Source organism: Numida meleagris, chromosome 4, assembly GCF_002078875.1.
Source record: "Numida meleagris isolate 19003 breed g44 Domestic line chromosome 4, NumMel1.0, whole genome shotgun sequence".
NCBI classification, from domain to species: Eukaryota; Metazoa; Chordata; class Aves; order Galliformes; family Numididae; genus Numida; species Numida meleagris.
Genome location: NC_034412.1, coordinates 54955903 through 54976557, shown reverse-complemented (window position 1 = coordinate 54976557; position 20655 = coordinate 54955903). Strand labels below are relative to the sequence as shown.

The following is a 20655-nucleotide window of genomic DNA, read 5'->3' as shown; positions in this document are numbered from 1 at the left end:
ATGCATTTTTTCAGTTACCCTCCTTACTAGCAAAAACAGGAACCAAACTTGGTTTTAAGCATGGTTCCTTACTACTTATTAGTAACAAGTTTTGATCTCTCTTTTTTTCAGAAGAACGTACACTGATATTGGTTGAAAAGTATTTCAACTGAGATTTCTCTGTGTTTCTATACATCATGATTAAGCAATTTAAATCTGTCAGCCCTGCTCCTGGGGCTTATTGGATCCTGATTCTGCAAAAGATAAATGATGACAATGCTTCTTTATTCCCTAGAGCGACCCATTGATTAGGGTTTATTGCAGTGATGGAGAAACATCCCTGTTCTATTCAGCTTAAAATAGGGTTATGGTGATTAACCCAAAATAAGCTAACTGGCATTCATCCCCATTCTTCTGGCAAAAGGAGGATTTAATAACTCCAGGACATCCTCTGAACAGAATTAACTGATGTAATATAAGAGGATTTTCAAGTACTGTAGATAAAATCCCTTCATATAGGTCAATATTAACATCTTCTGCACTAGCAATATTGTCTACTGTTGCAAAGGAGGAGAGCAAGAGAAAAGCAAGTTCTGCAAGATCAAAGACAGAAAAATGGTCTGTCTGGAGGGAGTGGAAAGGAAATAATGCCGCTTTCCTTCTTCTCGCATGTCCTTAACTTCTCTCAGCAAAGCAGACTCTTGTGTGGTGCTTGCTTTTCATGGATCAGTTCAGCCACATCTAGACTCTGCCATCTCCCTGTGGCTTTCATATGCTGCTGTTTGCTGATTACTACCAGTGTTGCACACTGTGTAGGGAAGAGAGTCAGTATCTTTTCTTTAATTTCTGTGTTAACCACATCATGCTGTTATCTTTGATTGTCCAAGAGCTGTGAAGGAACAAAACCAATCCTCGCTTTGTAGTGCAGTGGTGTAGAAGAGCACGTGCAGGCATGCGGGTGGAGGGAGCAGACCTCTGCTACTGCTAGCTCTCATCCTGCTGTGGTGGAACAGCAGCCCCGTGGTGTGCCTGCATGTCCCCAGTAGCAGCACCCAAGTGAATTCTTGTGGGAGGCTGTCGTCTGAGTGCGTCACAGCCACTCAGCCTGCTGTGGCTCGGAGAAGTGCCTCGATAGTAATTTCCTTTTTTTTGGAGCAGCTTGTAATAGTCTATGACAGCATTTCCTGTCCAGCTAATTTGGATGAAGAGGGGAATATGACAGAGACAGGAAATAGCACGTTGCCAAATTGCATTTGACTTCTTTTTAAGGCCATAATTGCTTCTGCCTGAAAATCCTGACTACGACAGTGCTGCTGTCAGCAGCAGCCATCGGGAAGTCTTCTGCTGGGTTGGTGGCAGCTGGTGGCACTGCTGGGGCTATTGCTGTAGGACACTCTCTGTCCTGTACTCATGGTACAACATGTGCGTTGCTGTCATTGTCTTGCAGGTGAACATCATCCCCATCATTGCCAAGGCCGACACCATTGCGAAAAATGAATTGCACAAGTTCAAGAGTAAAATCATGAGTGAGCTGGTCAGCAATGGTGTCCAGATCTACCAGTTCCCAACAGATGAAGAGACGGTGGCCGAGATCAATGCCACAATGAGTGTATGTCTTTCTTTGAGTTTTTCTCTCCTTGCTTTCTGCAGGGCCAACCCCAAGGGCAGGGCACATTTTACCGTATTTCTTTTGGCTTTAAAGCTGTGGTCTGAGCACAGAAACCACGCTGGCCAGAAGGCTTTTGGCACTGGAGATACGTGGGCTGCCTGACCTGACACACTTCTTCGTCTGCCAAGCAATTCTTCTCTGAGCATTTTTTACATCTTCCCCCTCTTGCCACGTTCCTGTCTCAGGGAGGGAAGATGATGGGAGGCAAGGCATGGAGCCGTCAGGCACAGGGCTGAAGTTTGGGTTTCCTGTCCCAGGTGACCACTTGGTGCTTGGTGGGGTGAATCACTTCTGCCTTTGTTTTACTTTCCAGTGAGAGCGGGGCTGCCATTGATGTTCCAGCTGGCAGGGGGCCAGCAGCCATCAGTGGCATGGGCTCTGGCTTTCATTTCCTTCCCCTTCCTCCAGCAGTAGCAGTGGGAACTGAGGGCAGACAAGGCTGAGGTAAAGTGAGCATTTTAGTGGGTTTTACACTGGGAAACAACAGTTTGCCACGGGTCTGACTGGTAGTGCAAGGGGAAGAACGTGAACCCCAGGTTTCTGGCAGTGCCATACCATCAGTGTAGGGCTCGCAGTGTCTTTAGCAAGGCAAGTAACACCCAAAGGGAAGTGCTGATCCCAAAGTAAGTTCATCTAAAGTGAGCAAGACTGTGAGTGAGCAGAAGACTGAGTTGCTATCAATGTTTCACAGGGAGTGGAGGTGTCACAATTAAGCCATTTCCTTGTAACTTGAAGACTTGTGGGAGTTTCCCTACTCAGCTGCCTGTAGACAGGTGATTTCCACATGCAGCTGCATATTAGACCCTCTGCAAATCTCTGCATTGCCTCCCCTTTTTCCTCATCAGTATTGTGCTTGCAGCAGGGGGAAGCTGGTGCAGAGAACGGACGTACTTCTGCCCAGGCATTGTGTGTGTGCACTGTTTTCCTTTGCTGCGAAACTCCTTTGCCAGTTAATCACATCCTCTGCAGCCTGGCTTTTCCCCTTCCTGCCCAGCCCATGACCACAACCTGGTTGCTGAGGTATCATGCCTGGAGCTCGCGCCCAGCCCTTCTGGATGCTCTTTGGACAGGAGAGCACTGCGGGCTGAGCTGGCGGGAGAGGCAAGCTCCCTCCTGGCAGCGGCTATGCTTCTGGGAGCAGATCCCAAAGTGCTGCTGCCACACCCGCAGAGAGACTGCGATGCAGCAGTGCTTGGTGACTCAAACATGTCAGCCCTGGGCTGGGTCACATAGGCTCTTCCCCTTGCTCACAGTTTTGTCCTTTTGAAGAGGAAGCATTAATAATTATTTCAAGCAGCAGAACTCCCCTGAATTTTCAGCCTACTTTGCTTGGGAGGATGTATGTTGTTTCCTTTTTCTTTTTTTTACTATTTTTTCTTAGGGTTCAAATTCGTCTTTTTTCTGTGCTAAACATGGTTGTGTATAGTAATTATGTGTAAAATATGTGCACTTCTTGTATTTTTAGGACTTCAGAATTTGAGACTTGAAGTCTTAGCAGGTTTCTAATCCAGACCGTCCTGTTGCTCTTTCTAAAACACCAGCTGAATTGCAAAGGGACTTAAGTAACTTAAATCCAGCACAGCTGCCACAGTAAACAGCTTTCTTCAGAAACGATCCCTGTCAAAGCAACAAAAGAAATCCCTAACCTCATTGTCCCTTTCCTCCACAGGTCCACCTTCCATTTGCCGTAGTTGGCAGCACTGAAGAAGTGAAGATTGGCAACAAGATGGCAAAAGCCAGGCAGTACCCCTGGGGTGTTGTCCAGGGTATGTACAAAAAGCACAGATAAGTCCTTGTCATCTTGTCTCATTCTAAGGAAAGGTGCATTCATCTCTGGATGCCGCTAATCAAAATCTATCTTGAGAAAGCGAGCTTGCCACTCTAAGGCTTCTCCTTAAAAATGGGGCTTTGTGACCTGGGGATGGGTGGGATTCAGCCTGGCCACTTGCTTTAGGGAAGAGCAGGTTAACCCTACTAGGAGATGTTAAATAACTGACTTCTGAAATGAAAACATAAATTGTCCTCTCTTCTGTGTGCTTTTCTGACAGTAATAAAGCATGAGCAATGGGGAGGATTTGGGCGACTGAATGGTTTGGACTTTGTATGACAAGGCAGAATACAAATGTACAGCTAGGGGGGTTTTCCAGGGAGGGGATCAGATGCTGTGCCCTGCCAGCTTCCTTCAAGTAGGAGCAGAACCAGTCCAATACTGACTGCTTGGTACATCTTGTCCTGGTATTCCAATACATGGACCCGCACCTTAAGTATGCAATCCTTCATAAAGTCAACTGAGAGCAGAGTTCAGCTCAGGTTGTTTGCAGCCCAGACTGTCCCAAAGCTCCCTAAGACAGAGCTGGCCCCTGCTTTCCCAACTGGCGGTGGGAATTAGAGGGTTGAGACCATGGTGACCTGTTGGTGATTTTAGCTGCCTATCCAACTGGAGAATGGCTCAGCGAGCTGCAGGGGAGCATCCACAGAACAATTCTGCAAAACTCACCCCGTTTTTTCTTCAGTAACGCAAGCTGAGGCAGCCTTGGATTTATTGTCTATAGCTGTGTGCGCCAGAGGGTAATTCTGGGAATAGCTGACAGTTAGGAAAGAAGTTCTGTTTGGTAAGTCTTGTACTTGACATGTATCCTGCTGGGTTCTTGCTGTTCCCAGGAACTAGGAGCAGATAGACTAAGATTTATCTGGGTACCAGAGGGACTTTGAAGATCTGGCCCTGAATTGCCCCTTTCCAGTGAGACAGCTGCTCTGATCTGAAGGGGAGCAGCTGGAGTGCTCTGCTGGATCCCCAAGGGCATGCTGCAGAGCTAGCAGCAGAACTGCTTGCTGCTTGCTGTTGGATCCTAAAAAGAGAACTTCCATCCCTTGTTTTTCAGAATACTTGAAATGTTTGCTGCACTGAAGCATGCAGCCCTCTGGTCGCACACCCCTTGGAGGCTGAACAGCTTGTTTTGCCAGGAGTTGAGTGGGGCATGTCAGACCCTGTTGCGCATAGAAATGGTTATGAGAACCCACACTGTACTGTGCTTATGAGCTGCCATGCTCTCAGCCCCAAAAGCAGTGATGTAGGTCTCTGTAAGGTCAGCCACCATGGAAAGAGATCTTTGGTGGGGTATTCTCATATTCTTGCTTTCCCCAAAGCCACAAGCTGAGACTTTCTGACTGCCTGCTATGACCCCTGTTGGTGACTTGCAGTTAGAGTGGGCTTGAGTGGGAAGCACAATCCCATGTGCAAAGGGATCATATGATCAGCTTGCTAATGAAGAAATACACGTGGAACCAGAGAAAAGACAAGGACGAGAGGTAATGGCCATAAGCTGCACCAGGGGATGTTCAGGTTGAATGTTAGGAGGGATTTCTTCTCAGAAAGAGTGGTAATTCATTGGAACATGCTGCCCAGGGAGGTAGTGTAGTCACTGTCCATGGAGATGTTGAAGAAATGGTGGAGATGTGGCACTGAGGGATGTGGTTTAGCAGGCGTGGTGGGGATGGTTCAACAGTTGGATGGGATGATTCTAGAGGTCTCTTCCAACCTTAATAATTCTATAATTCCAAGGAAACCTGGCTGCTGGGTTTAATGTTCTCTCTATGGATGGCCTGTCTTCTGTGCAGTTGAAAATGAAAATCACTGTGACTTTGTGAAGTTGCGGGAGATGCTGATCCGAGTGAACATGGAGGACTTGAGAGAGCAGACACACACCCGACACTATGAGCTGTACAGGCGCTGCAAGCTAGAAGAAATGGGATTCAAGGACACAGATCCCGACAGCAAGCCTTTCAGGTAGGCAAGTGTAAATCAGGTCTTGTACAGCCAGAGAGCTGGGAGGTCTTGGGGTTGCCAGTGTTTGCGTTGATCGCGGTTGCCAGTGTTTGCATTGACCAGGATGGGAATAGCTATGGTCAGTAGGAGCAGCTGAGATCTGAAGTATGACTGGGAAGTAAAACTTTGTGCAATGCAATCCTGCCCTCATGGCCTAGGATTTGTTCTGGAGAAACGTAGGAAAAGCTTGGGTGGTTGACAAAGCCAATTCTTGCCTTAATATTTTGAAAATGTCTGCATCCACATAGGAGGGCTATATGTGCTTTCTAGAGCCTACAAGATGGCACCGGGGTGCTTGAAGGCAATGTGTTTTGAGAGTAGGATATGACCCATTTCAGATCAACTTGCATCCTAGAAATTTAGGAGGAAGAACTATATGCCCCCAGAACTTTCTGCACTGTTACTTAAGTTGTATCAGCTTTCTTTGCACCCTTTGAGCTCCCTTTGCTCAGCTGCATCAAATGTAAGCTGCTGGCTGTCACTTGCAAGGCCTTTCAGTCTATCTCCTACCTGCTGTTGGTCAGCCAGTATTGAAAAGCTTCGAAAGAATTGATTTCTAAACACTCCTCTAGTGGGAAGCAGTTTCTCACTGATCTTTATAAGTTAATGTTTGAAACTGTCCACTGCTCTATGGGGCAGAGAGGTTGCTGTGATGCAGAGCCTGCCAAGAGGATTGTTTCTGTTTCCTGGTTTCATTGTGTTCTCAGCAATGTGGAAGTGGGCATGTTTTTCTAAGACACGGTAAGAGAGTTGGAGGTGGTCAGCAATCAGGGCTTGTAGGCATGCCTTATTAGGAGCAGTTAACATCAGTTAACATTCTTGGTGAGTTGTCATTTTCAAGATAGAAAAAGCTCTTTTGGGGATTGGAAAGCTGATCTTTCTCGGTTTTGCTGTTGCTTTCCTAAAACCCTGTGAACTGTCCAGTCTTAAGTAACGCTTACGCTCATCTTCCTCCTAGTGGTACCATGAGCTTCCTGGAGAGCTGGGTGAGTCTGTTGAACTAAGCACTTGTTAATCGCTTTGGAAATTCCTCTTGATGCTTTTTCCCCAGGAGAAGGGCAAGCTTTGAGACGGTCAGGTGGTATTTTAGTGCCCCCTTTCCTCCTCTAATGCAGATCCAACTTTCTAGCTGCCAGCTCACTCTGCCAAGAATCAGGCACACGTACAGTAGCTGTGTTTCGGCTGTGTCCTTTCTGAGATGAATATGACTCATGCATTGAGATATTAACTGATTACCAAAGGAGGGATCCTAGGATAACTCCCAGAAGATCCTGGGATCCTTGGAACAGGTTGCCCAGGGAGGTTGTGGATGCCCTGTCCCCGAAGGCATTCAAGGCCAGGCTGGATATGGCTCTGGGCAGCCTGGTCTAGTAGTTGGTGACCCTGCACTCAGCAGGGGGGTTGCAACTCTATGGTCTTTGAGGTCCTTTTCAACCCAGGCCATTCTGTGATTCCATGATTCTATGATAAATGTTCTTGTTGACTCTCCTGGAGTTTTCCACAGCTAGTCCAAGGTGTGGTGTGAAGACAGTACCATGGTCTGATGCTTTAAGTTTGTTTTATTGCTAAATACAGTTTGTACCGTCTCTGACAGCTTTGTTGGTCGGAAGCCCAAGTCATTAGCCAGGGATGACAGCTGTGTGGGAATTTGGGAGCAAATGTTTGTTTCTTTTTCCTCTGCTTCCTGTGCCTCCTCACCTTTTTCCCAATAATTGCACCCAGTGCCTTAGCAACATCCCACGCTCCTCTGCCCCAAGGGAGAGCAGTCAGGATTGCACGTGTCTTTGCATTGACATCAGTTTGTCTCTGTAGTGCACACGCATGTCAGGAGGTGACATGCCAGTCCCTGAGATGTTAGCCATGCAGATCACCACAGGCAGACGTGATTTGTCTCTGGTGTTCAATGGGGAAAAGCAGAGTACTTGTATTCCTGTTGCTGGAAAACAGCAGAGTGTGGCGTGTGCCATAGCACTGAGTTTGCTTTGGTTAGGGTTTGATTTGTGGCTTGCTGAGATTATGCAGCTGCATTTCTTCTGCCGTGGAGAAATTGTGCCGAAATCAGTCAAGCCCAGTTCTGTTACAAAGCCCAAGTGTGAGGCTTTATTGGATTTCCTTTCTGGAGAGCAATGGCTTAAGATGGGCTCAGCCCTTCCCTTCCAGGAATCTGAGGAATTTCCATTACTTCCTGTACACGAGGCCTCTTTTGACCAAGCTATAAGTAGAAAGGAAATGAAAATGTACAGAATTTCTCCATCTGGTACGTGCTAGTTCAGAGCAGTTCTCTCTGGCTGCTTCCTCCCCCTCTCCAATAAACAAACAAAACCCATGAACCCAAGCTGTTTGACTGAGGCCAATGTATATTTGAAATGAGGAAAACAGCATCTTTGGTTCTCTCTGTTCTTCTTGAGACTGGTGATCAAAAGGAGGCCTTTGCCCTGGGTCTCAGTGCTGGGAGCTGCAGGGACAACTGCTCCTCAGCTAGTTTGCACTAGAGAGCCCTTCATAAACCTCAGGGGGATCTGGGCAGTTGCCCAGCCAACTGATGGCGATGAGTGGGCGGTTGCGAAAAGGAAGCTGGCAAAGCATTTACAAGGTCATCCTTCAGTGTGGGGTGTGTTTGTTGGGACATCCAGATACTCTTGGAACATATGTTTGTGTAGTTAAAAAGCAAATTCCCTTGTCATCTTTGTCTGTGAGAAGCTGTAGGGTTCCTAGTTGGTTTGGGCTGTTATTCCTTTGGGGCTATAAGAGTTTTTTCATATGCAGCCTGGAGTTGCTGAGGCAGTTTCTGTGTGAACTTGGCTTCTCTGGAAGACAAGTAGCTTAAATAGAGAATGTGGTTTTCTAGCTTGAGGTTCATGGCAAGTGTATAAGAAGAAAGCTGGGATGAGCACTGAACCTGGGCTCCTTGCGAGCCTTTCCCTGCTTGCACATCACCTGGCATTGCATTGTTGGAAATGAGCTTTGCAAAAAGTTATTCGCAGGGCAGGATACAATTAGCAGTGTGGAGAGCTTTCCTGTTCAGTCCACAAGGCTCCACTGCTCCCTAGTATAGTGTGTCGCTAATTACAGATCCCATTTTTGCACACTGAACAGCAAAGACCAATCTGCACTCAGGGTTTTCTTATGCTAGATCCTTCAGGAGGGGTTATGAATTGAGGTTTTATTGTCCACAGCCAGAGGATTAAGTCCAAGAATGAATTTTAGGGAGGCTTCAATTCAAATGCCCCGATCTCTATCTGCTGTGAATGGAGTGGCTTTTAATTCAGTTGAGAATCCAAAGGTGCCTTCTGCTCTGCTCTTGCATGAAAAGATTTTAGTGATTTTACAATAAGTGGTTTTCGTTCAGTGTGTGGGAAGCTGTTGTGGTCAGCTGGGATTGAGCGATTGCTCCAGAGTGGCTAGGGCTGTGCAAGCAAGCTCTGGGCAGTCTCTTTGCTAAGTCTTTTAGGAGTGAATCAAAGTACCCATCAGTTAACAGTGTTAAGCCCAAGACTTGTGTCTTTGTGTCTAGTTTTGTTCCCCAGCTCATAGAAAAAATAAAAAAAAAGTTACAGCCACAAGCTAGGAAAGCCAAAACCTAATTAATGGGAGGAAGATGTCCCACTGGCCCAGTAGTTAATGTGTTCCTTAGGTGCATGCATGCAGTGTGTGTCTCTGATTGCAGTGGAGTTTTCATTTAAAAAAGGGAGTTTCTGAAAAGCTTCTTGGGGAAATAGTTATCATTCTCACACTGTCGTCATGGCAGAAATATCCAAACCCATTTAAGGAATAAAATGAAAAGGAATTTGGCATCTAGAGTTCCTACAAGGCTCTGAAAATCTCAGAGGTGCATGGACATCATATTTGGTGTCCCAAATACTTGCTGCGGTAGCTCAGTGCTGGGGAAATAAAGGAATGTGAGGAAGTAGAGGCAGAATAAAAGAATGAAAGAATCCAGTGGTGTGGTAATTCATTGAAGGAATGCTGCCTCTCATTTGCAAAGTCTTTGTTCTCCCTTGACAGCTAAAGGAGAAAGAGAGGTCTCTCAAGGTGACTTTATCTAAATTAAGCTCCTGGTCTGAATCCATTAGTAAAAAGTAGTGAAAATTAATTTTGCTTTGTGTCAATGTCCTGCTTAATGAGCTACATAAAGCCAGATTTTGTTCTGTGATATGTCTGCCTCTGCTCCACAAACCTTACACTTCCAATGAGATTCAGGACAAAGAGCGTGAGAAGCGAGGACACGTGAATCAGGCATGTATCAAGGCTCGCTAGCATCAGGGATTGCTGTAGGTGATTCCACAATGGCTGCTTATTTTGAGGGACAGACATCCTGACTGCTAAGGGACTTACAGGATCCTTAAGTGTGCTCATTTTTGCTGGCCAGTTTGACCCCCTGACCAATGCTGCCATCTAGTAAGCTAGGACTGGTTTTGGTGGAGGTGTTCACGCCTTTCTTGTGAGTTAGGGACCTCTGGTGACGTTTTATGAAAAGATGATGAAACTCCTGACTCTGCATGAAACACAGTTCTGACTCTGTTTTTTTTTCTGTGTTTTCACAGTCTCCAAGAGACTTATGAAGCAAAGAGGAACGAATTCCTGGGTGAACTCCAGAAGAAGGAGGATGAAATGAGGCAGATGTTTGTCATGAGAGTGAAGGAAAAGGAAGCAGAATTGAAAGAAGCTGAGAAAGATGTGAGTATATTGTAACTCAGAGTTGTGTGACGGTTTGAGCTGGGCTTTTTCCAAGAGAGTCCTGAGAACTCAGGCAGCTTGATTCCAACATCAAGCCTGAAAATGGCCTTGCCTGTCATAAAGAGTTTCAGGGAGCAGATGTGGACTCAGTCCTGCCACAGGCTTGTGGTGTGACCCCATGGTATCATTGATCACACATCTGCCTAAAGGAGGGGCAGAGAAAGCCCCAGAAAAGGTTATCATCCTGACAGGCCACGTTTTCTTGTTTTGCACAAGCAAAGAGAGTCTGGTAGGTACAAAGCAATGAGGAACAAAACTTGAGGTTTGGAAATGTGCCTGTTGAGTTCCTGCAAAAACTTAAGTCATGCTGTCTGTGCTTGTGTAAACTGCAGAGCTTTTCTCACAAGGGCTGATGTGCTTGCAGGAGAGATCGGCGACTTGTTATCAATGCAGGGAGGCCCCCACTGCCAGTGGGACCGCTTCAGGCATCGTTTCCTGTACTGGGGTAAAACATTCTCTTCTTCTCCTCCAATTTATTGTCTCTGTCCTGGCAGCTTCATGAAAAGTTTGATCATCTAAAGAGGACTCACCAAGAGGAGAAGAAAAAAGTGGAAGACAAAAAGAAGGAGCTTGAGGAAGAGCTGAACAACTTTCAAAAGAAGAAGGCAGCAGCTCAGCTATTACAGTCACAGGCTCAGCAGGCAGGTTCTCAACAAACCAAGAAAGACAAGGACAAGAAAAAGTAAGCGGATGTCACCCACATCCTTTGTAAGGCTTATTACAATTTGGGGGGTTGTTTTTTTCTATCTTGCTGCATGTCTGTATTTGCTTTTCCCCATTACCAGACTGGAAACTGGGCTTTTATCAGACTGGTCAAATAAAATATTTTTTTCTAATAGGTGGGCCAGGGATATGATCTTAATTTTTCTCTAGAGGAGTATCTTCAAATCTTGCCAAAATCTGACCGGTATGGGAGAGCAATCAGACAGTGGAGACCTGTGATCTGCCCAGCATCTTCTGAAACAGCTCAGGGATGTTCTGGATGCAGATTTATCTGCCTGAGCCAAAATTGAAAAGGGGTCTCTACCTGTCCTTCCTCTCACCCAGCAGTAGTCCCCAGTTCCCATTCTTTAAGGTTATAGTTGTAAGTAGAAGTAGATCAGAAACCAAAACCACCATGTTATTTTTATGTGGAAATCTTAGTGCCAAAAGTGAATATTTGAAATCTTGCTTTAAAGTCAAGAAGGTTTTCTTTCTTTCTTCTTTTTTTTTTTTTTAAACAAGCAACTGCTATAGTACCGTAATTGCAGGTAAATGGCATTTGTACTTGTATTGAGTTGACCTAATAAGCTGCAACCCCCCCATACATTTTAATAAACACAATAGCACTGTTTTCTACTATTTTATATTTGTATGCTAGGAGTATAATTCTCTACCCTCCAATGCTCTGAGATTCCAGCTACTTCTGTAGTAACCAAGATTATCTGTGGACAGTCACTTGGGAAGCAGTTTTTTAAGCTGTGTCCAGTTTGGATCTAACTCTGCTTCTGTTGAAACTGGAAGAACACTGCCATTGATTTGGGCTCAGAGTTAAGGCCCTGCAGAGCTCTCCTGAAAACCTCTCGTTTGATCCAAATAAGTTTAATCTCCTTCTTGCAGCCTATGCTTGGAATTGGCTATGTTTAGCTTGCTGGTAGTGCAAGAAACTCATAGTTATTGATACTGGCTACTTCACCATCCTTTTAAGAACACAAGATCCATTTGGATATTGTGTGTATAGTGAAGCTAGACAGACATTGTCGAAGTGAAGCTGACTGTGTACAGCTTGTTTGTGTGGCGTAGCAAGACAGATTGCTGTAATAGTGGCTACTTTGAAGCCTTGTGTTGTTAGTTCCACCCATTTTTTTCAGTACCCAGTAAGGAGATACTAGTACAAGTCCTTTCTGGGTCATCTGTGATAATGGCACTAGTTGATAACTGCATTCAGGAAAGCTGCAAAGGTGGTAAAAGCCAGTCTCACTGGGAAGTGCTTCTTTCTTCAATCCACACACAAAAATGACAGTGCCATGCAACACAGTGCATTTCTTAAGTTGACTCTGGCAGAGTAAGCTACTTAGTTAACACTAAGTTGTCACTGTTGAAAGAACGGAAACGCTGATAGGAATGTGGTATAGACACTTCTGTCTCTTCAGCCAGGTCTGAGCTGTCTTATAGCGCGGGCTGTGAGGGTCTGTGGTACTGCATATATACTGGTATATTTTTATATTTTGGGAAGTCATGCAGATGCTGACTGCACATCCCATCTCTACAACTGGGTCAGTGGCTGTCACTCATCGCTCCTGCCCCTGGCTTTCCCCAGGAAGGGGAGGATCTGGGGCTGGTTCCTTATCTAATGTAAATTGTTGTAGCTCCTATGGAGCTGTGCTGCTTTATGCAAACTGAGAACTTGGCCTTTAGCACCCACTGAAGTACGGAGGGCAACTGCACGCTGCATGCTGTGCTTGGCTAAAGGAATCATTACAGACTGAGCGGTGTTACGCCAAACTGTAGAAGCGATAAGTGTCTGGCAGCTGACATACTGCTCTGTGAGAATGCCTGCAAAGAGGGTAGGCTGAAACACCAGTTGCAGTAGCTGCTTCAGCGGTTCTGTAGTGTCTGAATTACTAACAGAGGCTTTAAAGGGAAATGCTGATGTGTTTCCCTGTAGCACATCCTGGTTTTTCTAAAGGCTTTAAATTTCTCCTTGCACTCCAATGATGAGCTGTGGGTTGTATAGGTAAGGCTCTCAACCCTCTGTGCTGGCATGGACTGTGGTGGTGCATGTGCGGCTGCCAGAGGGAATCTGTGCCATGCACGATACCTGTAGCCTCCCAGTCAGGAATTCATGGGAATACTTCTTTCCCAAGGTGGGATTTGATTTCTTCAACTTGGACAACGGAGACTTTCCACTGTGCTGTACAAGCTGGAGGAAAGGCTCAGCACCAAAGCTGCTGCTGGCACAACTCCATGAGATAGACATCTTGGCCCCTTCCAGGCTATCTCTGCAGGAACAAGGTGTCTGCTACCTGATTTTTTCCTACTTCACTTCTTGGAATCCTGTAGATTTGCAATTTTTTCATCTTAGATTGTTGCAGTTCTGTCCTAATGACAGACCTGCACAGGACAGCACATCTGTGTGCCTCAGTCTCTCGAGTCAGTGTAGCACAGACATGTACTCCAAGCCTTTCTTAAGTCTGAGATTGAGCATGCCGCTGTAATTTTGGGATAGGATTGTGCTTCAAACCCACACAATCTGGAGATGGTTCCTGCCAATGGGTTTGGCAAAACCTTTTGAAAACAAGAGCAAATGGCCTTTAGGTGCTTCCTGTTTGGTAATGGGCAGGCCTCAGTGTCATTGGGTTACTTGCTCATCCTTAACTTGCCTGAGTGCCAGGACCATCTGTTTGGGCTCTGCTTCTGTCAAGAGACTTCTGAAATCCAGATGGAAAAACTAAGTTCCAGCTTCATTTCAGTATAATAATTTCCAGTCCAGTGTTGACTCTGTAGGTGTTATGGTCCATACTTAGTCCTAGAGCAATCTCTTAAGTATAATGCAGTTATAAAGTGCATGTCATGGCCTGGCCCAGCACCCTGTTATAAAGATTTAACGATCTCTGAAGGATCTGAATTGGGCTTGAAAACCAATGCTGGGGAACCTCGTGGTGCTCAGCTCTGAGATATCTGCATTTCAGAAAAGGGTGGCACAGCTTTCTGCAAGGGTGCCCACGTTCAAGTAACCCAAACTGGATCTCCAGCCATGTCCCGCCACCACACATCTCCTGAAAATGTAAAGTTTAAAGGCACCAGCCACATACGCCTGTAACCCTGGCTAACTTCGGTGGCTGGTTGTTCAGTAGCTCTTCCCTGTTGGATTTATTTTTTGCTTTTGCTTGTCACATAGGGTAGAGTAGAGCTCAGTCTTGAGATTTAATTTCTTTTTAATTCCATAATCCATCTGTATGCCCACCCACCACAGCAGGTTGCTGGTGTCCTAGTGTCAGCTCTCCCAGCTTTTCTTGATTTTGGTGGTTTTGATTTTTATTTTTTTTTCATTTTGGGTTCTGTTATTGCTAACTTTTTGTTTTTGTTTTTGTTTTTCTTTTTTTTGTTGTTCTTTTTTTTAACTTGCAGTGCAAGCTTCACATAAAGCCTGTCAAGCCAAGGATGTTCCTGCATTCACCTGCTTTTGCAGTAATGTTTCTGCCATCTGTTTTTTCTTTTTTTTTTTTTCTCGTTTTTAACATGAATAACTATTAACTCATCTAATAACATAGAGGGAACAAGAAGGAAGAAGGGTTGGGTGCAGGACTGTGTACAGCAGGAGACTGAGGGTGGGAGGAAGGGAGGGAAGCGAATGATACCACGTATTTTTCTGGTCCAAACCAGTAATGGTAAATCACTCTTGGCCCAGGTCTGAACTGAGAGTCAGGGCTGGAGTTGAATTCTACCTGTATCCCTTCAGTAGCTAATGCGTTAGAGCAAAATGAGCCCTGCTGTTGGGGTGGGTTTAGGGGAGGGGGGTATCTGTGTGTAGATAACAAAAATTTAACTGACCTTGCATGCTATTACATTTGCATGATTTTTTTTTTTAATTAGCTGCTGTTTTTGTTGACTGACTGGATAATATGAGTTTGTTGTCACGTGCTGGCATATTTTTACAGCCACCCTTGCAGGTCAGCGTAGTAGCTCCTTGCTGAATGCGGTGGTGGGAACTGAGCGGTGCTGCAGGTACCTGGAAGAGGGACCGCTTCTCATGCTTTCCATGCACTGCTTGCCATTGAAACCCCCACTTAAAAGAGTGCCGGGTTCTCAGTCTGTTAGCAAGACGTAGCAGCCCAAATGCCCAGGCAGGGGAAGGCGTACCTTTTGACATCCCCCTGCTGCCTTTGGGAGCGTTCCTGCCCACACATAAATACAAACCCTGTAGTTGCAGGATCCAGGTTTTCATGCTGAGAGAATAATGCCATTTTATCAACCCAATGGTGGTTAATGTAAAAGGTGGGAATTAGGGTCCCCATCCCTGGAGCTGCACGCTCCAGAGCAGAAAACACGTGCCAATTCCTGCATGTTGATGGATGACTGCCCCATTGCCTGAAAAGCATCAGAAAGTTAGCACCACCAACCGTGGGGAGCTCTGCACAACAGGTTACAGTCTGAGCGAAGGGCTTTCTCCAGACGGATTCATGTTGAGGAGGGGCCGGAGGTTTGTCACAACCTACAGGTGACTTGAGCTCCTTGTGGGGATGGAGAGAGGCCGAGCGGGGAGATGTGACATACAAACAAGACAACTATAGCATAACCAGGCCTCTCTCTGTGGCCAGCACGGTGTGAAATCTGTCTGCTTAATGTGTATTTTCTATGCCGTTGCTTTTTGGACAGAATCTTTCCCTTCCTACCCAAGAAGTGGCGAGCCATGCTTACCCTTTGACTGCTGGATTTCTTTCTCTTCTGCTGATGTACTGCCAGCATTGTCTCTGCTCCTAGCTAGGTAGTCTTCTCTTTCTTTCTTTAAAGCACTCCTAAAAATAACTCTCTCCACCTAAGTCTCGTGCACTGCAGTTCATTGCTTGCTTCTGGGATGGAATTCTTGCCTTTCTGAATGTTCAAAAAAAAAAGTCAGAATTGTCACCTTTTCTGAAACAAGTCAGAATTACCACATTTTTTGGAGAGTTGGGTGAGGGAATGCGTTTAGGAGTTGACTTTATTTATTTATTTTTTTAAATTTATGCTTTTTTACCCTTACCACTTAAACATGGCTTTGGGAAGAGGAAATACAAATGCAGCGTCTTGAACAGGCAGCAAAAATTGGAGATGAGTAAGCTGGGGATAAAAGTCATCGTCTTTTCTTTTGATCACACCTCCTGGTCTTATCAACCATGATGTGCTTCCATCAGGTTAAATTGGTTTGTTAGGGAGCTATTTAGAAAAACGAAACTATGGTGCGTCTGGCAAACTCAAGTTTAAGATCTTGAGTTATCAAGGGAGAAATCTGTTTGCTGGCACGAGTTATTTAGTCACATCACATGCTCCTGTCTCAAGCCTGAATGCTCGTGGCAGTGCGCTTTGCTTCAGCTGTCTCTGTGCGTGTCCTCTCTTTAATTACCAGCAATTTGTGCCAAGTAGAAAACTTATTTTTACCATTTATTTGTCCTGCTTCGTTTGACAGCCTTTCCAAGGGATGTTGGCAGGAGAAGTCAGCTGAGTCTAGCGGTTTTTGTTTTTCTGACAGAAAGCTGTGGCCAAATGCATTAATGTCTCTTTGATTGGGTTTCTTCCTCCAGCGAGAAGCAAGCTGTTTTGGGGAAGCTGGGCTTAAACCATCAACTTGCTAAAGTGAAAGATATTGTTTTGTTTCCTCTGCCAAAGGAGATGTTAAAATCTTTTTCTCCTCAGTCCCCCGGGCCATGTTTAGCTGGTTATTGCTGCACTTCTTTCTTTTCTTTGCTTACACTTTTTTCACAGTAGTCCCTGGTTCTGCATGGAGTAAGCGATGCTTTCAGTCTAGCTGGATATGCTTTCACCTTGCATGTAAGTACAATAGTAAGAGATGAACCTTTCTGCTCAGCGCTGATATGAGCAAACCAGTTGTGTTTTTATGGGGGCTTCTTTAAGTCCACTTCCTTACAAGTGGCATCGTTAAAAACCATTTTAAAACTTTCTGTAATAACCTGCTTTTGCTGAGATTTTGAAGGGGAAAAAAAAAAAGCCATAGGGAACATAACATCTAGGTGCTGCTGAATGTCTGAAGTTACCCTGCACAGCTTCTCTACGGGTCTGCTGGTGACACTGGGGACAGAGGCATGGTTGCGTTGCTCATGAGGCATTGCGAACTTCAGTGTGGTGAAACAACAGTGATCAGTAGCTGCTAACGCTGCACGTCCCTGACACTTTTATAAACCTGAGAATAGTATAGATGAGCAGGAAAGCATACGGACACGTATTTCTGGGATGATGGTGTTCCCTGGGCAGGGAATGAACCCCAGAGGTGAAAAGGGAACACAAGGCAGGCTGCTGAGAAGGGGCCGTGATGGCTCTGCAGAGGTGGGCACGCGTGTGTCCGGCAGGGCGGGGGTTACCTTCTGGTAGGCAGTGAGTGGCACCCACCCCACACTCCTCTGTGTCCTGAAAACCACAGTATGTGTTGCGCTGCGGCGTGTGTGCTTTTGACAGCTTGAAATCCCGTGAAGGAGATTTGTATCTCAGCGTCTCTCTCTAAGCATGCCCTTACCTATCATGAGCAGTGTTTCTGTGGGTAGTCCTCATTCTGCTCCTCTTTACACGTCCGAGTACGGGTGGAAATGTCTGTGTGTGTGTGACCGTGCCAGGTGTGTCCATCTGAACCCAGCTACCACTCGCCCTCTGAGAAGTCAGCAGTGCGCATTTGTCTCTCTCCAAGGGCCCTGGCTGCATTTGCGGCATGCGATATCCATGTCACTCTTGTTAGCATGGACAATACAGATATGAAGGGTTTTTTAATTAACGGAAAATAAAGCTGTGAACAGCGGTAGAAATATTGTATTTGTATACATTTTTAATATTCTGATTGCCTTAAACTATAGATGTAGAACTTTATTACCTTGCTATTTGAAAATAACCCATGTTTGTTACTAAATAATTGTGTAACCTACATACAGTGTTAATGCAAATTATATGTATGCATCTGTTAGATATTGTCACTTTATTTGATGTTAAAATATTTTTTTTTAATTACAAATTGAATAATAACCTCCTAGCATAAGCTCAGTTCTTTCTTGTATATGCTTTAGGCTGCGTACACAAGCAGTGCCAGCACTTGAAGTGGGGAGAGGAAATATATTTTTACCCAAACGCTTTGGTCTTTGAGTTGCCTTTGTGACCTGGCTTCGGCGCGGCTGTGCCGTAGCGGTGTGACGGGAGGGATGAGGCAGTGCAGGTGCCCCGTGGGCTGTGCCGTGCTGTCACGCTGTCTCCGTGCACTTGTGTTGGTGTCCGTCAGTCGCTGCCTGTGGCCGTCCCGAGCCCTGCGTGTGCTCAGGCCTCTGCTGCTGCGGTGCGATTGGTTTGGATCACACCTCCCCAGCACACTCCCTCCCTTCATGCTTTAAAATGCCGTTCCTCCTTTTCTTTTTTCTCTCACCCTTTGTTTTCCATTTCGATTCTGAACTTCTGTTTCTTTCTCTCTTTCTCTCTGTAGCTTCTTCTTTCTGTAAACGCCATTTGCCACAGCCCCGTGCTCTCCCCGCGGACAGCGGGCGCTGGAGGAGCCCGTGGGCCCCCGCCGGGAGAAGCCATCTCATTCCTCCATCTCGTCCACCCTCCTCTCCTCCCTTTTGTTTCCCTCCTGTGCATCTGAGGGTGCGTGGTGCTGTGTGTCTGTGCGGGCTGTCTGCACAACTGAGGCTGCCAAACGTGACCGAGGTAACGACATGAGGGGAGAGCTTGGCAATGACATGCGATATTGCGCTGCCATCTCTTCCCTCCTCCCCGTTTTTGTTTTCCTTTTGCCATAACGTGCTGCTGGCAATGAAGAGACTGGCGGACTGGCTGGTGGTGTGTATGTAGCTAGAGGACTCCATTGCTGCCTCTGAATCTGGAGTTGGGACACCACAGCCTCATCACAAGTGTGTCCCGTGCTCCTCTGATGTGATGAAAATGTGTCCGTAGACCCAGGTGCCTCCTTGGTTTTGATATGGAGCTGCGTGAAGTGGAGATGGCTGCTGTTGCATACTGCTGCACTGATGGATCTTTTCTGGATGCTCAAGGCTCTGTTAGTTTCTGGCCGTACAAGCAAAGTAGGTAGCTTCTCTTGTACTATTGAGCCGCACTGACTTTGTGCTTGGATTAATGGCTTCATTTTGTGCTCGTGAAGCCTAATTAGTAATGATTTTTTTTTCCAACCCTGAATGTGAGGTACTTGTTTACTTCAGCTAAAGGCTCAAAAAGCGCCAAAGAGTTGTTCATAGGTGAGAAGGAAGCCTCTAAGCCTGGCGTGCAGTGACCTCTAGCTGCTCTGCAGCGGGTGGAAGGAGGCAGCCTGAGCCCCTTCGGATGTTTCCCATTCGGAGTCATGCACTTTTCTCTAACTAAATACTGATGATTTCTTCTCATCTGCAAACCTCAGTCAAAGAATTGACCTCCTTTACTCCACCGTGGATAGGTACTACTGAATGTTTTGCCTCCTCCTGTCAGCGTGCGGAGTGTGAGCTGCCGGGGTTTTGCTGGAGCCAGCGGCCTGTTCTCCAGAAGCACAATGTTTTCCAGCACTGCTCAGCGATGAGGGCTGAAGCTCCCTCCACACGCGTGCCTGTTTTTCTCAAGTGGTAAAACAAAACAAAACAAAACAAAACCTGTTTATCCTAGAAACAACCAAATAACTTTATAGTTACCATCTGAAAGATTATTAAATGTTGGCCTTGTGTGTATGCTGTAATAACTGTTACTTTAAGTTTGTGGCGAGGGTTTCTCCAGTGGTAGCAGTCTGGCCTGTGAGACCTCAGCGCTGTGCTACGGCCTTTCTCTTGAAATAGAGAACAGTCCCTCGCTTCTCATCACGCAGTGGTGGGCGCAGAGCTGTTTGGCTGAGCCCTGCCCTGTGTCAGCTCACCCGTGCCTTTATTTTGCAGCTCCTGGAGTTGTGCTGTGCTGACGCCTTGGGTCCTGCGTGCAGCTCTGGCCCTCGTGTCTCCAGGACACAGTGGAGGTAGCGAGGGGCACTGCAGTACTAAATCCTGCCCGGTGAGACTGCTCTTTGGAAAAGGAAAAGCTGAGATGAGAGTGAGCGCCGGCTCTGCCATGAGCTGGAGGTTGCAGCCCATGTCCTCTAGAGGTCCCTTCCAGCCCAGATTTTTCTTTGGATCTCTGTTACAGTCCACTACACTGTGCTGGTGGTGGTTCCTGCCTGCTGGTAACCAAATCAGCGGGACCAGAGCCAGGGGGGACGCTCGGGGAGGGAAGAGGGAATCTGCTCTAACCATTGTGAGTTATTTTCTTGGGGAGCAGCTACGGACTTCCAGAATTTGTTGCCCGGGGTTAAGGATGTAGATGATAGTATTAGCAGGAGGTTTAAAAAAAGAAAAGTGAATTAACGGGGAATTTTAAGGGATTGAACAGATTAAAACCTCTGCCATCCCTAGCCCGGTGGATGCTGTTTGTGTCCCTTGTGTGTTGTGCTAGAGCAGGCAGACCTTGTACTATGCTCTACTGGACCGATGTGCTCTTAACATTGTGAGGAAACCATAGCAGGGCTCACCAGCATCAGGGAATTATGTCTCAGGTGCCTGCAGAGCTGGGTGCCTGCATTTGGGTCATGGGTGTTTTTAAGTTGATTAATCCTCTAGGTGGCTGTGTTGGTTCTCGTCAACAGTGTCGGTCAGGCTCCTGGCGTACCAAGGCACTTGTGGCACGAAAAAAGAAAAGCTCAAGGGGTGCATTTGCAATCATAGAGGCTGGGTTTTATTTTCAGAAGAGCCACGGGCCTGCAGGCCAG

At 46.2% G+C, this 20655-nt stretch overlaps 1 protein-coding gene across 3 annotated transcripts in view; it reads left to right on the top strand.

Moving 5' to 3' along the window:
- The window catches only part of SEPT11 (septin 11), a 48452-nt gene extending 30432 nt beyond the window's left edge, over window positions 1-18020 (top strand). Inside the window, exons 5-11 of one of the 3 annotated variants that reach the window (XM_021397278.1) lie at window positions 1427-1588; window positions 3318-3414; window positions 5267-5435; window positions 10019-10151; window positions 10706-10893; window positions 13058-13205; window positions 14322-18020. In XM_021397278.1, coding sequence (XP_021252953.1) covers window positions 1427-1588; window positions 3318-3414; window positions 5267-5435; window positions 10019-10151; window positions 10706-10893; window positions 13058-13166 — 858 coding nt within the window. In that variant the 3' untranslated portion in view covers window positions 13167-13205; window positions 14322-18020. Of the gene's footprint in view, window positions 1-1426; window positions 1589-3317; window positions 3415-5266; window positions 5436-10018; window positions 10152-10705; window positions 10894-13057; window positions 14297-14321 lie in introns of those variants that run through there. The other 2 variants (XM_021397280.1, XM_021397279.1) reach the window with 2 other exon arrangements.